The sequence below is a fragment of the Mustelus asterias genome, chromosome 26 (genome assembly GCF_964213995.1).
Source record: "Mustelus asterias chromosome 26, sMusAst1.hap1.1, whole genome shotgun sequence".
NCBI classification, from domain to species: Eukaryota; Metazoa; Chordata; class Chondrichthyes; order Carcharhiniformes; family Triakidae; genus Mustelus; species Mustelus asterias.
Window position 1 is genome coordinate 9,563,931 of NC_135826.1, and position 16,009 is coordinate 9,579,939.

The 16,009-nt window shown below is 45.9% G+C and overlaps 1 protein-coding gene across 2 annotated transcripts in view; it reads right to left on the reverse strand.

Moving 5' to 3' along the window:
• The window catches only part of mpnd (MPN domain containing), a 52,973-nt gene extending 37,470 nt beyond the window's left edge, over positions 1-15,503 (reverse strand). The window contains exons 1-2 of one of the 2 annotated variants that reach the window (XM_078198141.1): positions 15,357-15,503; positions 1,167-1,378 (exon numbers count right to left, since the gene is read on the reverse strand). In XM_078198141.1, coding sequence (XP_078054267.1) covers positions 1,167-1,378; positions 15,357-15,360 — 216 coding nt within the window. In that variant the 5' untranslated portion in view covers positions 15,361-15,503. Of the gene's footprint in view, positions 1-1,166; positions 1,379-14,565; positions 14,652-15,356 lie in introns of those variants that run through there. The other variant, XM_078198142.1, reaches the window with a different exon arrangement.
• Positions 15,504-16,009: the final 506 nt, after the last annotated feature.

The following is a 16,009-nucleotide window of genomic DNA, read 5'->3' on the forward strand; positions in this document are numbered from 1 at the left end:
CAAAATAAAAATACTGATTCCCTAATTTAGTGTACTATCTGGTTTAGAACTCGAGCATATACACTAAGGGAGCTCCTAGGTTTAGACCTTGGTTCTGTTGAATTGGTTGAACGACTCAATATTCCTGGAGTATTGTGAACAGTTTTGGTCCCCTTATTTGAGGAAAGATGCAGTGGCATTGGAGACAGTTCAGAGGAAGTTCACTCGATTGATTCCAGAGATGAGGGGTTTGTCATATGAAGATTGAACAGTTTAGGCCTAGACTCTCTGGAATTTAGAAGAATGTGGGGAGATCAAATTGAGGTATACAAGATGATAAAAGGTATGGATAAAGTAGACGTGGAGTGGATGCTTCCTCTTGTGGGGCATTCTAGCTTGAGAGGTCATAGTCTTAGAATAAGGGGGTAGCAAATTTAAAACAGAGTTGAGGAGAAACTACTTCTCCCAAAGGGTTGTGAATCTGTGGAATTCGCCATCCAAAAGGGATGCTGGGACAGTGGTAAATCTAAGGAGGAGTTAGACAGATTTTTAATTGGTAATGGGTTGAAGGGTTATGGGGAGAAGGCAGGAAAATGGGGATGAGGAGCATATCAGCCATGCTCGAATGGCGGAGTGGACTCAATGGACCGAATGGCCTAATTCTGCTCCTACATCTTATGAACTTACGAAGGAAGGAAAAAATAGTAAAAACTGGAAAGTGAATCCACAGGATAGGGCTGCGAGATGCCCACCATGGTCAAAGAGCCCACTGGCACTGTTCAGTGTTGGGTTGCTCAGCCCTTGAAGTCCTGGTTGCATTTATCTTGTTGGAATGTTATCAACCTGGAGGTATGAAAGGGGCCCTACCCAGTGCTGTTGCCTCCTTGGTGGATAGGTCCTAGGTCAAAAAACAATGATCCAATGGCACCGACAACTTAAGATCCATACAAGTTGAAGAAAACATGGATTCAACCCTTAAATCTGACTCCTGAGGCTCTGGGATACACAGTTAAGCATCCCACAAACAACAGAAGACTTGGACACTCCTATTCCAAGTTCAGGCGTGGAAATTACGAGATAGCAGAGGGTGGCCAATTGTACCCAAAGAGCTTCACGAGAGGCAGTGAGCAAAGGTGGGTGAGGGGGCAGGGGAAGTTGACATAATTTCATGAAGGACATTTACTTACTAAATAGTGAATGGAGAGCAGGCCTTCTCCTGGCTGGATGACTCTGTCTTTGAGAAGTACACGGAGTGTAATCCCACGGCGAGTGAGCAGGGTCCCCCGGGGACTGCGCGTTTTTCCAGCAGTCCCATTCTCTACCTCTTCCAGGCTCATATCCACTTCATCCTCCTCATCCTCAACTCCCTCTTCCACTGCAGGTGACGACGGGTCAGAAGCTAAGGGCAAACATACAATAAAAAAGATTAATGTCAACCAGGCCGTGGTACAGAATCACAGAATTGTTACGGCACAGAAAGAGGCCATTTGGCCCATCGTGTCTGCACTGACTCCCCAAACGAGCATCATTGCTTAGTGCCCCTGCCTTTTCCCTGTACCTCTGCACATTGTTTCTGTTCAAGTTACCATCTAATGGTCTCCTGAATGCCTCGATTGAACCTGCCTCCCCCACACTTCCAGGAAATGCATTCCAGACCTGAATCATGCACTGTGAGAAAGTTTTTCCTCACATCACATTTGCAAATCACTTTAAACCTGTGCCCTCCTGTTCTTGATCCTTTTCTGAGCGGGAACAATTTCTCCCTGTCTACTCTGTTCAGCCCCTTCATGATTTTGAACATCTTCATCAAATTTCTTCTTAGCCTTCTTCTCTAAAGGAGAAAAGTCCCAACCTCTCCAATCTATCCTCATAACTGAATGGTTCAACCCTGCAACCACTCTTGTAAACCTCTTCTGCACTCTCTCCAATGTATTCACATCCTTCCTGTAGTGTGGCGCCCAGAACTGTACACAATATTCCTGCTGAGGCTGCATTAGTGTCTTGTATAACTTCACCGTAACCTCCTCGCTCTTGTACTCTATGTCCCTATTAATAAAGCCCAGAATACTGAATGCTTTATTAACTCCTCTCTCCACCTGTCCAGTCACCTTCCAAGATCTATGCACATACACACCAGGTTCCACTCCTCCTGCAAATCTTCAAGAATTTTACCGCTTATTTTATATTGTCTCTCCGACAAAAATGCATCACCTCACACTTCTCCCCATTAAACTTCATCTGCCACCTCCCTGTCCTCTCCATTAACTTGCCTATATCCTTGTCAAGTTATAAGATGGGCATAAGATGGGAACAGAAACTGTCAGGGAAAGGCACTAATGAAAAGTGGAACTTTTTCAAGGAACAAATACTGGGTGTCCTTGATAGGTATGTCCCTGTCAGGCAGGGAGGAAATGGCCGAGTGAGGGAACCATGGTTCACGAAAGAGGTGGAATGTCTCGTGAAAAGGAAGAGGGAAGCTTATGTAGGGATGAGAAAGCAAGGTTCAGATGGCTCGATTGAGGGTTACAAGTTAGCAAGGACTGAGCTGAAAAAGGGGCTTAGGAAAGCTAGGAGGGGACATGAGAAGTCCTTGGCGGGTCGGATCAAGGAAAACCCCAAGGCTTTTTACTCTTATGAGAGGAATAAAAGAATGACCAGGGTGAGGTTAGGGCCGGTCAAGGACAGTAGTGGGAACTTGTGTATGGAGTCAGTAGAGATAGGCGAGGTGATGAATGAATACTTTTCTTCAGTGTTCACCAAGGAGAGGGGCCATGTTTTTGAGGAAGACGTGTTACAGGCTAATAGGCTGGAGGAAATAGTTGTTCGGAGGGAGGATGTACTGGCAGTTTTGAATAAACTGAAGGTCGATAAGTCCCCTGGGCCTGATGAAATATATCCTAGGATTCTTTGGGAGGCAAGGGATGAGATTGCAGAGCCTTTGGCTTTGATCTTTGGGTCCTCACTGTCCACGGGGATGGTGCCAGAGGACTGGAGAGTGGCGAATGTTGTTCCTCTGTTTAAGAAAGGGAATAGAAATGACCCTGGTAATTATAGACCGGTTAGTCTTACTTCGGTGGTTGATAAATTGATGGAAAAGGTCCTCAGGGATGGGATTTACGACCATTTAGAAAGATGCGGATTAATCCGGGATAGTCAGCACGGATTCGTGAAGGGCAAGTCGTGCCTCACAAATTTGATTGAATTTTTTGAGGTGGTAACTAAGTGTGTTGATGAAGGTAGGGCAGTTGATGTCATATACATGGATTTTAGTAAGGCGTTTGATAAGGTCCCCCATGGTCGGCTTATGATGAAAGTAAGGAGGTGTGGGATAGAGGGAAAGTTGGCCGATTGGATAGGTAACTGGCTATCTGATCGAAGGCAGAGGGTGGCGGTGGATGGAAAATTTTCGGACTGGAGGCAGGTTGCTAGCGGAGTGCCACAGGGATCAGTGCTTGGTCCTCTGCTCTTTGTGATTTTTATTAATGACTGAGAGGAGGGGGCTGAAGGGTGGATCAGTAAATTTGCTGATGACACCTAGATTGGTGGAGTAGTGGATGAGGTGGAGGGCTGTTGTAGGCTGCAAAGAGACATAGATAGGATGCAAAGGTGGGCTGAAAAATGGCAAATGGAGTTAAACCCTGATAAATGTGAGGTGATTCATTTTGGTAGGACTAATTTAAATGTGGATTACAGGGTCAAAGGTAGGGTTCTGAAGACTGTGGAGGAACAGAGAGATCTTGGGGTCCATATCCACAGATCTCTAAAGGTTGCCACTCAAGTGGATAGAGCTGTGAAGAAGGCCTATGGTGTGTTGGCGTTTATTAACAGGGGGTTTGAGTTTAGGAGCCGTGGGGTTATGCTGCAACTGTACAGGACCTTGGTGAGACCACATTTGGAATATTGTGTGCAGTTCTGGTCACCTCACTATAAGAAGGATGTGGAAGCGCTGGAAAGAGTGCAGAGGAGATTTACCAGGATGCTGCCTGGTTTGGAGGGTAGGTCTTATGAGGAAAGGTTGAGGGAGCTAGGGCTGTTCTCTCTGGAGCGGAGGAGGCTGAGGGGAGACTTAATAGAGGTTTATAAAATGATGAAGGGGATAGATAGAGTGAACGTTCAAAGACTATTTCCTTGGGTGGATGGAGCTATTACAAGGGGGCATAACTATAGGGTTCATGGTGGGAGACATAGGAAGGATATCAGAGGTAGGTTCTTTACTCAGAGTGGTTGGGGTGTGGAATGGACTGCCTGCAGTGATAGTGGAGTCAGACACTTTAGGAACATTTAAGCGGTTATTGGATAGGCACATGAAGCACACTAGGATGATAGGGAGTGGGATAGCTTGATCTTGGTTTCAGATAAGGCTTGGCACAACATCGTGGGCTGAAGGGCCTGTTCTGTGCTGTACTGTTCTATGTTCCACACTGTCCTCTTCACAGTTTACGACACTTCCAAGTATTGTGTCATCCGCACGCTTTGAAATTGTCCCTTGCACATCGAGATCATTGATACATATCAGGAAAAGCACGGGCCCAATACTGACCCCTGGGGGCACACCATTATAAACCTTCCTCCAGCCTGTCAACAATCACATTACCATAGAAACCTTCAGTGCAGAAGGAGACCATTCAGCCCATCGAGTCTGCACCGACAACAATCCCACCCAGGCCCTATCCCCGTAATCCCACATATTTACCCCGCTAATCCCTCTAACCTATACATCCTGAGACACTAAGGGTCAATTTAGCATGGCCAAAGCACCTAACCCGCACATCTTTGGACTATGGGAGGAAACCCACACAAACACGGGGAGGACGTGCAAACTCCACACAGACAGTGACCCAAGCCGGGAATTGAACCCGGGTCCCTGGCGCTGTGAGACAGCAGTGCGAACTACTGTGCCACCGTGCCGCCCAGAGTACTCAGCCAATTAGCCCTGACCATTACCGAGGTAGCTGATTTCAGCTGTACCAGAAAAGGGGCTTTGCAACTAGCCTCAGTGGCTTTGGGATAGGGAGAGTGGAAACAAAAAAATGCAATGAACTGGCACTTAATCTCTGTCCAGTGGGTCCTGCCCCCCATGCACACACACAACACCACACACACGACACACCACACCCTAGAGAGTTTTTGCGAAAGAGGGGGAAAAAAAATAAGAATTCACCACAATGGTAAATTCAATCTCTGCAGCTCAGTCAATATCAGAGTGAACACTGTTACTGATATCTGCTGCTGCAGTTTGGAGCTATGTTTCCCTGGAGCTTTGCTGTCATTGTATGACACACTCCATTGTCTTTTGCGCCATCCTCACATTTCCTCTGTAGCTCGTCTGCAACCACTCTGTGACACCCATCATCCAATTACACCTCGGTCAATGCCTCTCCCTGCTGTACTCCACTCGCCCTCTAGAAGAGGAGGTCTCTGTAGCTTTCCAGCTCTGATCAAATGGCCAAAATGCTGACATTTTCAATTCTGGATGTCACTTTTTATGAGTTTTTTTTGTTCTTGTAATTCAAATACCTCTTAAATTTGTCCTGTGGCCAATGTAAATGTTCTTTTTGACTTTGAGATATTTATCGAAAATTGTTCTCCGGTTAAATACTCCCTCTCTTACAGCACAATGACATTTTCTTAGCTTTCCTACTGGTCTAAACAAAATCTCCTAACTGTTTATTTTGAAAATAGTGGAATGTTCAGGTGCTTTTGCCCATTTGGAATGAGCCACTGAATAGGAATTCATCTTTTGGTGCGGCTCAATTTGGAAATTGTTAACTCGGGATCAGGTGGCTGTGGGCTGTGAACTAACACTGCAGTACGAGTGTTCAGAGAATGCTGTATTTCTGGAAATACGCTCCTTTCAATAAGAGATTAAATTGAACCTTTGTTCCATTCACCACCCCGTGCTCACTGACCTACATTGCATCATTTCCCAGCAATACCTCCTTGTGATCAAGTCTCTCCATGGTCCCACCCGTAACATTCTCCAGCCCTGCGATTCCCCACCCTGCATTCATCTGAGATCTCTGTGGTCCTCTAATTCTGGTCTCTTACATTGCCCCATGATTGAATCATAGAATCCCCACAGGGCCGAAGGAGGTCATTCAGCCCATTGAGTCCGCAGCGGCTCTCTGGCAGAGTGTCTTAACCAGGCCCTCTCCCCGTAACCCCACACATTTACCATGGCTAATCCATTGAACCCTACACATCTTGGGACACTAAGGGGCGATTTAGCATGGCCAATCCACCTAACCTACACATCTTTGGACTGTGGGAGGAAACTGGAGTGCCTGGAGGAAACCCACGCAGACATGGGGAGAATGTGCAAACTCCACACTGGCTGGAATTGAACCTAGGTCCCCGGCGATGTGAGGCAGCAGTGCTAACCACTGTGACGCAGCAAAGCTTCCAGTTGCTTAATCTCCAAGCTCTGGAATACCCTCTCCAAACTCCTCTGCCACCTCCACAGCTGTCAGCCATGACTCAGTCAGTAGCTGAGTCAAAAGGTTCAAGTCACACTCCAAAGATTCAGGCACTAGATCCAGGCTGCTACTTCAGCATGGTACTGAGAGAATGCTGCTCTGTCAAATGTGCATCTTTCCAATGAGACTTTGAACCAAAGCTCCATCTCTCCTCTCAGGTGGACATAGAAGATCCCAAAGTACTGTTCCGAAGAACAGCGGGAGAGTTCTCTCGTGCCTTGGCCAATATTTCTCCCTTAACTGACATCACTAAAACAAGGGTGACACAGTGGCAAGCACTGCTGCCTCACAGCGCCAAGGACCCGGGTTCGATTCCCAACTTGGGTCGCTGTCTGTGTGGAGTTTGCACATTCTCCCTGTGTCTGTGTGGGTTTCCTCCGGATGCTCCGGTTTACTCCCACAGTCCAAAAGACGTGCTGGTTAGGTGCATTGGCCATGCTAAATTCTCCCTCAGTGTACCCGAACAGGCGCCCGAGTGTGGCGACTAGGGGATTTTCACAGCAACTTCATTGCAGTGTTAATGTAAGCTTACTTGTGACACTAATAAATAAACTTTAACTTAAACATTACCACATTGCCTTTTATGGGATCTTGTTTTATACAAAGCAGCTTCCAGGTTACATACACTGCAATAGCAACTGTATTTGAGAGTGGAGAGATGTTTTGGAAATTACTGAGATTGTGAAATCTCTTATAGGAATCCCAAGTTCTTTCTCACTGAACTGAAAGCTATTCAGTTTGCTTGCTGTGGAGTTTGTTCCCTTCTCTACCCTCACCTCAGTCCAGAGTTTTATTGCATATTCGCCAACAGATAAAGCACAAGTTCTCGATAGTGCAGCCGGTGGTTAAAGATCTATCTTAATATGCACATTGCCCAGAGCTTTCCCAAGTATGGTACGGCTGTTGCGGGAGTTTCACAGGATATTGAAAAGGATGTTCATTGGAAGTGACACAAGGCAATATTACGGCACCAGCAGACAGTTAGGAAACTGAAACTCCTTCAACACAATAGGAGCAGGAGCAGGCCATTCAGCCCTTCAAGCCAGTTCTATCTTTCAAAGAGATCATGGTTGATCCACAATCCAAATCCATTGATCTATGTTTGCTCCAAACTCTTCAATACCTTTGACTAACCAATCTTAAATTCGATATTTCTAAAATAAATAATTGGTCTGACATTGATTGCTGTTTGCAGATGAGTGTACAAGCATTTCCTAATTTCATTCCTGAAAAATACAGCTCTAATTCCTATGGAGAGTGTAGGACAATGATGGGCAACCTCAGCTAGTGAGTGGGCGGCACAAGTAGCCCTCCTTCATCTCAGCGGGCCTCAAGGCTAAAATCGGACTTGTTCTCTAACCATGACCCTTTGATTAAGATTTAATACATGCTGAATGTTTCATAACGAGTTATAGAAAACTCTTAACTATCAACTTCAAAATGGTAAAAACAATAAATATTTACACTCTGGACACAGAGGGAGCGCACAGCTCTCACGGTCAATGTTGTAATCAGCGTGCGCCTCACTTCACTTGCATCAGTCACACTTCGATCATACTACAAATAGTAATCAGCAGAATGTGGCAACCCTGCACCTGGGGGCAAAGGCCAACAAAATGTCTCATGGGCTGCACTCCGAACCCAGGTGGGGCCCCCAGGCCGCTGGTTTCCCAGCCTGGTGCAGGATGTGGGGGGAAATCAATGGAAACTATCTGTTGCCCTTTATAGCTTGGAAACTTTGATCAAATCCTTCTAAATTCCTGGGAACACAACCCTAATTTGTACCATCTCCCCTCGTAATGTAGGCATTCTGGTAAGCCAATACTGCACTCCCTCCAAGGCCCTTATATCCTTCTGAAGGTGTGGTGCCCAGAACTGCTCACAGCAACTCGGGGTATGAACCAACTAGAGGCTTGAATCACTGAAGCACATCTTCCACTCCCCAACATTCTCATCCTCTCGGTATAAAGGCCAGCATTCCAGTAGCCTTTCCGATTATTCTCTATACCTGTTCACGACATTTAAATGATCTACGTATCAGAAGTCGAATCAAGTCTAAGGAGACTGAAACTGAAGCATATTACTCCAAGTGAGGCCTGACCGAGATCTTGGACAAGAACACAGTGGAACACAAGTCTGGGACCAGTGTCTACATTGCCCTCTCCAACCAACTCTCTTACTCACCCTTCTTGTAAAGAGTTCGTTATACTTCCTTGTTTTCAATTTCTGGCATCATGCAAAAGCAGAATGAGGTTGCAAAACAGACATAAATCCGTTAAGTGACATTGAGAGGTGGGTCAGCCGGCGGCAAGTCGAGAGGTAACAAACACGATCTGTAGCCGCTCTTGCATTAGGTTTAAGCCGTGTGCTAACATCAGCATGTCCCAACACCTGGGGTCTTGCAACCCCGAAGTAAATTGGGTGCCAGGAAGACCAAGTAAAATATCAACTGGCCCTTCCATCTGCAAACTACATGGGACCCATAAGCTGGCTCAAGCACACTGGCAACGTCACAGAATCAGAATCGCAGAATCTTTACAATGCAGACAGAGGCCATTCAGCCCATCAAGTCTACTCTGGCCTTCTGACAGAACATTCTACCCAGTCCCACTCCCCTGCCTTATCCCTTGAACCTTGCACATTCTCCCTTTTCAGATATCAATCCAGTTCCCTTTTGAATACCTCGATTGAACCTGCCTCCACCACTCCCTCAGGAAGTTCGTTCCAGACTCCAATCATCCTCTGAGTGAATTTCTTTTTCCTCACATCACTTCTCCTTCTTTTGCCCATTACTTTGAATCTGTGCCCTCTAGTTCTTGATGTATTCTTGAGTCCATACCCCTCAGGATCTTGAATACCTCCATCAAGTCTCCTCTCAGCTTTCTTTTCTCCAAGAAAAATAGGGCGATTCTCTCCTTTCTACCCTCACAGTGACAGTTTATCACTAGAATCATTCTCGTGAATCCCCTCTGTACTCCAATACCTTCACTTCCTTCCTCATGTGGCACCCAGAACAGGACGCAGTGCTCCAGATGAGGCCTAACTAGTGTCTTATACAAGATCTTGTACTCAACGCCCCTATTTATTAAACCTAGGATACCATATGTTTTATTAACTGCTCTCTCATCATCAAGACATATAATTTTCATACCCCACCTTAAGGTTTTAGATTTGCTCTAGGTTTGAAGGAATCTGAATGTGTATGATTCCAGGGAAATGAGAATAACCTGCAAGGCCCTCAGTGCTCCTGGGTTAGGATTGGGAATAATCAGCCTGTGCTCACAATCATTATTCAGCAACAGCTGTCGGGAAAGGGTTTCTATATGCAGGGAACATAATTGGGATTGGGAAACAAGGCAAGAGAATACCAACAAATGATAGGATACTGAGCAGTGTTGTGAAACAAAGGAACTTTCAACCCCATGGGGAGGTGATGGCCTCATGGTATTATCGCTAGACTATTAATCCAGATACTCAGCTAATGTTCTGGGAATCTGGGTTCGAATCCTGCCACGGCAGATGGTGGAATTTGAATTCAATAAAAAAAATCTGGAATTAGAAATCTACTGCTGACCATGAAACCATTGTCGGAAAAACCCATCTGGTTCACTAATGTCCCTTTAGGGAAGGAAATCTGCCATCCTTACCTGGTCTGGCCTACATGTGACTCCAGATCCACAGCAATGTGGTTGACTCTAAAACTGCCCTCCAAGGGCAACAAGGGATGGGCAATAAATGCTGGGCAGCCAGCGATGCCCATGTCCCACGAATGAATTAAAAAATATATCCACAGAGCCCTGAAGGTAGAGGACAGAGATAAGGTGAATAAGACAATGTACAGGATACTCGATTAGGAACATGGGAATTAGGAGCAGAAGTTGGCAAATTCAGTCCCTCGAGCCTGCTCCGCCATTCAATCAGATCATGGCTGATCTCTCCCTGGTCTCAAATCCACTTCCCCACCTGTTCCCCATATCCCTTTTTCTTAATCAGAAATATATCTATCTCCATCTTGAAATCATTCAACGGTTCAGACTCCACCGCGCTACGGGGCAGCAAGTTTCACAAATTCACCACCCTTGAGAGAAATAGTTCCTCCTCATCTCAATTTTAAATCTACCACCTCTCAACCTATACCTGTGACCTCTTGTTCGAGATTGCCCCATGAGAGGAAACATTTGGTCTACATTTACTTTATCAATCCCTTGTAAAATTTTATATACCTCGATTGGATCCCCCCTCATCCTTCCAAACACCAGCAAGTACAAGTCCAAACTGTTTAATCTCTCCTCATATGGGGATTTTCACAGTAACTTCATTGCAGTGTTAATGTAAGTCTATTTGTGACACTAATAAATCAACTCAACTTAAACCCTTTCATCCCCGGAATCAATCTGGTGAACCTTCTCTGAACTGCCTCCAATGCCACCACATCCCTCCTCAAATAAGGAGAGCAAAACTGGGCACAATACTCCAGATGTGGTCTCACCAACACCCTATACAATTGTAACAGCACTTCTCTACTTGAATACTCCAGTCCCTTTGCAATAAATGCCAACACCCAATTTGCTTTTTTTTATTACATGCTGCACCTGCATACCGACTTTCTGTGATTCATGAACATAGATCCCTCTGCCCGGTTGTTGGTTTTGTTAGCATAGAATATTAGCAAAGAATATAAGAGCATGAAAGGTGTGCTGGAATTTTACACAACACTAGTTAGACCACAGCTAGAGGACTGCATACAGTTGTGGTCACCACACTTAATGAAGTATGTGATCACATTAGAGAGAGTACAGAAGAGATTTACAAGGATGTTGCTAGGATTGGAGAATTTTAGCTTTGGGGAAAGACTGGAATGGCTGGGGTTTATAATCTTTTGAACAATAGAGGCTATGGGGAGATTTGACTAAGAAATATAATATATGAGGGGCCCGGACAGAGTGGGTAGGAAGGTCCTATTTCCCTTAGGCAAGATGGCACGGTGGTTAGCATTGCTATCTCACGGCACCAGGGACCCAGGTCCAATTCTGGCCTTGGGTCACTGTCTGTGTGGAGTTTACATGTTCTCCCTGTGTCTGCGTGTGTTTCCTCCGGACGCTCCAGTTTCCTTCCACAGTCCAAAGATGTGCGAGTTAGGTTGATTGGTCATGTTAAATTGACCCTAGTGTCAGGGAGATTAGCAGGGTAAATGTGTGGGGTTTTGGTGTTAAGGACTGGATGGGACATCACTTCGGTGCAGACTCCATGGGCCAAATGGCCTCCTTCTACACTGTACGAATTCTAGGTCAATAACCAGGGGACATATACTGAAAATTAACTGGCAGAAGGATTAAAGAGGAGTTGAGGAGGAATCTTTTCAGAGTACTGGTGGAGTCTGGGACTCATTTCTCCAGAGGGCAGAAACCCACAATACGTTGAAGAAGTTCTTGAGTATACCTACGAAGGCCCACGAACCAAGAGCTCTAAAACAGGAAGAGGCTGCATACCTTTTTCAGCTGGCACAAACACAATGGGCCAAATGGCCTCCTTTCGTGCCTTAAATTATTCATGTTTCTCTGAAGGTGAACTAGTGACCAGACTTGGCGTCAATTCTCTCTGAATCTAAGAGGTCAGCTCATACGTAAAGAATAGTGACTTCACAGAGTGCTGGGGGCCTTTGTGCACCTCTGGAACTTTAACCCAGGCCACTTGCTGTCATTAGTAAGTGAAGGGAGAAAGTTGAATGAAGCTTACGTTTACTCAGTTAATGATTTCACCATTGAATCAGGAGCTGAATGCATAATCTAGGCAATGTGGGGCACAATTGAAGGAGGGCTACATTGTCAAAGGTGCCAACTTTTAGCTAAGACAGACGATTTGATAGAATGTCAAATGTCATGGGAAGCCATGGGAAACAAAAAGGATGATATTCACAGAATCATAGAATAGAATCCCTACTGTACAGAAGGAGGCCATTTGGCCCATCAAGCTTGGACTGATAATAATCCCACCCAGGCCCTATCTCCTTAACCCCACCTATTTACTCCACTAACCCCCTGACACAAGCGGCAATTTAGCATGGCCAATCTACCCAACCTGATCATCTTTGGAATGTGGGAGGAAACCGGGGCACCCGGACGAAACCCACGCAGACATGGGAAGAATGTGCAAACTCCACACAGTCACCCAAGGCTGGAATTGAACCCAGGTCCCTGGCGCTGTGAGGCAGCAGTGCTCATCACTGCGCCACTGTATTTAGGAATATTTCTGAAGGGATAAGATATGTTGGGCCACAGGCCTTTCCTCACATGAACCAATCTTAAGTATATTTAACTGTCAATCTATTACAGATCAGCAGTCACCCAGTTATCAGCAAAAGGCTTTGAGTGCATTTTGCAATTTAAAGTTAAGAAATCTATTCAAAAACCACAAAACCAAACAAGGAAATCAGCAACAGCCTGTTCGCCAAACTCCACTTCCTTGACATTGAATAACCCTTCATATTCAAATGCCAGTTCTTGGTGCTCTCCACTGAGGTACAAGATTGTGAGTTCAAGTCCCACTCAAAGATCTGGGGGGGAAATTTCCCACCCTGCACGCCACGGGAATCGCGCAAAAGTCCATTGACCTCAAGCAGGATTTTCTGGTTTTGGGGCGAGTGCAGCTGGAAAATCCCACCCTTGATCACCAAAACCTAGGCTGACGCTCCAGTGCAGGAACTGGGGAAGTGCCATACTCTCAGCATTTCAGAAGAGACATTCAACCAAGACCCCATCCGCCCTCTCAGGTAGATGTAACACATCCCATGGCACTATTTGGAAGTCATGATGTGGAGATGCCGGCGTTGGACTGGGGTAAACACAGTAAGGAGTCTAACACCACCAGGTTAAAGACCAACAGGTTTATTTGGTAGCAAATGCCACTAGCTTTCGGAGCGCTGCTCCTTCATAGAAATCATAGAAACCCTACAGTGCAGAAGGAGGCCATTTGGCCCATCGAGTCTGCACCGACCACAATCCCACCCAGGCCCTACCCCCACATATTTACCCGCTAATCCCGCTAACCTACGCATCTGAGGACTCTAAGGGGCAATTTTTAACCTGGCCAATCAACCTAACCCGCACATCTTTGGACTGTGGGAGGAAACCGGAGCACCCGGAGGAAACCCACGCAGACACGAGGAGAATGTGCAAACTCCACACAGACAGTGATCCGAGCCAGGAATCGAACCCGGGACCCTGGAGCTGTGAAGCAGCAGTGCTAACCACTGTGCTACCATGCCGCTCCTTCGTCAGGTGAGTGGGAGTTCACCTGCTCTCTCCACTCACATTGTCTGTACCTTTAAGACTTGATTAGCTGTAAAGACTCGCTTTCCAATCGTTATTCATTATTCTGTAAATTGAGTTTGTGTCTTTATATGCCCTGTTTGTGAACAGAACTCCCACTCACCTGATGAAGGAGCAGCGCTCCGAAAGCTAGTGGCGTTTGCTACCAAATAAACCTGTTGGACTTTAACCTGGTGTTGTTAGACTCCTTACTATTTGGAAAAGCAGGGGAGTTATCCCAGAGTGTTCTGGCCAATATTTATCCTTCAATCAATGTCACAAAAATAATTATCTGGACATTAGCACATTGCTGTTTGTGGGAGCTTTCTATGTACTGATTAGCTACCACATTTTCGACATTACAACAATGTGTACACAAGACGAAGGTACTTCATTTCATAGAATCCCTCCAGCGCAGAAAGAGGCCATTCAGCTCATCGAGCCTACACCGACAACAATCCCACACAAGCCCCATCTCTGTTACCCCACATATTTAAAGTAAAGTATAATAGTCACAAGTAGGCTTGCATTAACATTGAAATTAAGTTACCGTGAAAATTCCCTGGTCGCCACACTCCGGCGGCGCCTGTTCGGGTACACTGAGGGAGAATTTAGCGTAGCCAATGCACCCTAACCAGCACGTCTTCCGGACTGGACTGTGGCAGGAAACTGGAGCACCCGGAGGAAACCTCACACAGACACGGGGGAGGAACGTACAAATTCCACACAGATTTTTTGATGCTTTAGGTTATACAAGAATCTATACACATCTTCACAAACCTACAGTGCAAAAGATGTCCTACCTGCTACATCAGGAACGTAAGAGGTTACAATATTGATTTATTTTTTAACAGCACCAAAAACAGTGACAGTGTGCACCACTTCAAAACTATTTCAGTTTTAAGGCAGCTGATTTCCTCTTTTTTTAAAAATCTGAAATAAATGAGCCCGGATGGGGGGGGGGGGGGGGGGGGGAGGAGAACTTCCTGTGCAAATGTATTCTAAGCCATTTGTCTAGAATTAGTTAACCTTGCAGCTGTGATCTGAATGACTTGAATATTGGGGGAAAAAAGCTTATAAATAAATTTTTAACATTAAAAAAGAGAGGGGGAAACAGTCCTTTGGCAGAAGGATGTTAAATGAAGGAGATGGGTTTCAAATTCAAATCAGCAGGGTGAGGGATGGTGTGGAATAATTTAAGAACATGCCCAAGGGGAGACTCAAACACCCTCAGTGCCTGCAGCGCAACCCAACTTGATTAGAGCGGAAGCCCCGCCCACAAAAGTAGCAATTCTGATCGGCGCGCTGATTGGCCGAGGGCGCCATCAATCAGATACAAGCCCTCCAAACCAGCAGGTTAGGTGGCGCCCTGCCTCTCCTTTGTAACAATATGAGAGACAGACAGATACACTTAGACTCATCTTGGTTTCACTTTTAAACATTGTGGGGGTGGACAAAAACAAATCTAATCTTAATACAGGAGAGCAAACATAAAGATTCACAAACACAAAGTAGGGCGACTCCCGAGAGAAGTAAAATGCATTTTAAATAATCAATTCTCATGATTGATTTTACCAGACACAATCAGACTTACCCATTCCTGTCAAGACGCTTCTCTTTTTTTTCCTCTGGTTTGATTCTGGTTGTTACCCTCTCCCCATCCCCTCCCTCTTTAGATCTTTAATGCTTTTGGTGCAATGAAGAGGGGGAGGAATTGGTGTGGATGAGGTTAAAGGGGGATCTCCTTGTGCACTCAGGGAGCAGATTTGTTGATGAGAGGGAAAGACAGAGAGAGAGAGATCCCTGGCTCTGGGAGGAGGGATGTTCAGCAAGCTGCCACTGCATCACGTGAACACACAGCAAACAACCCACGTGTCTCATTCATCTCCCAAATATACTCCAGCCTGCAGCAGCACTCACTCATTCACACTCACTCCAGCCTGTAGCACCCCCGCCCCCACACACACACTCCAGCCTGCAGCAGCACTCATTCACACTCACTCCAGCCTGTAGCACACACTCATTCATACTCCAGACTGCAGTAACACTCACTCATTCACACTCACTCCAGCCTGCAGCAGCACTCATTCACACTCACTCCAGCCTGTAGCACACACTCATTCATACTCCAGACTGCAGTAACACTCACTCATTCACACTCACTCCAGCCTGCAGCACACACTCATTCACACTCCAGCCTGCAGCAGCACACACACTTCCACACTCATTCACTCTCCAGCCTGCAGC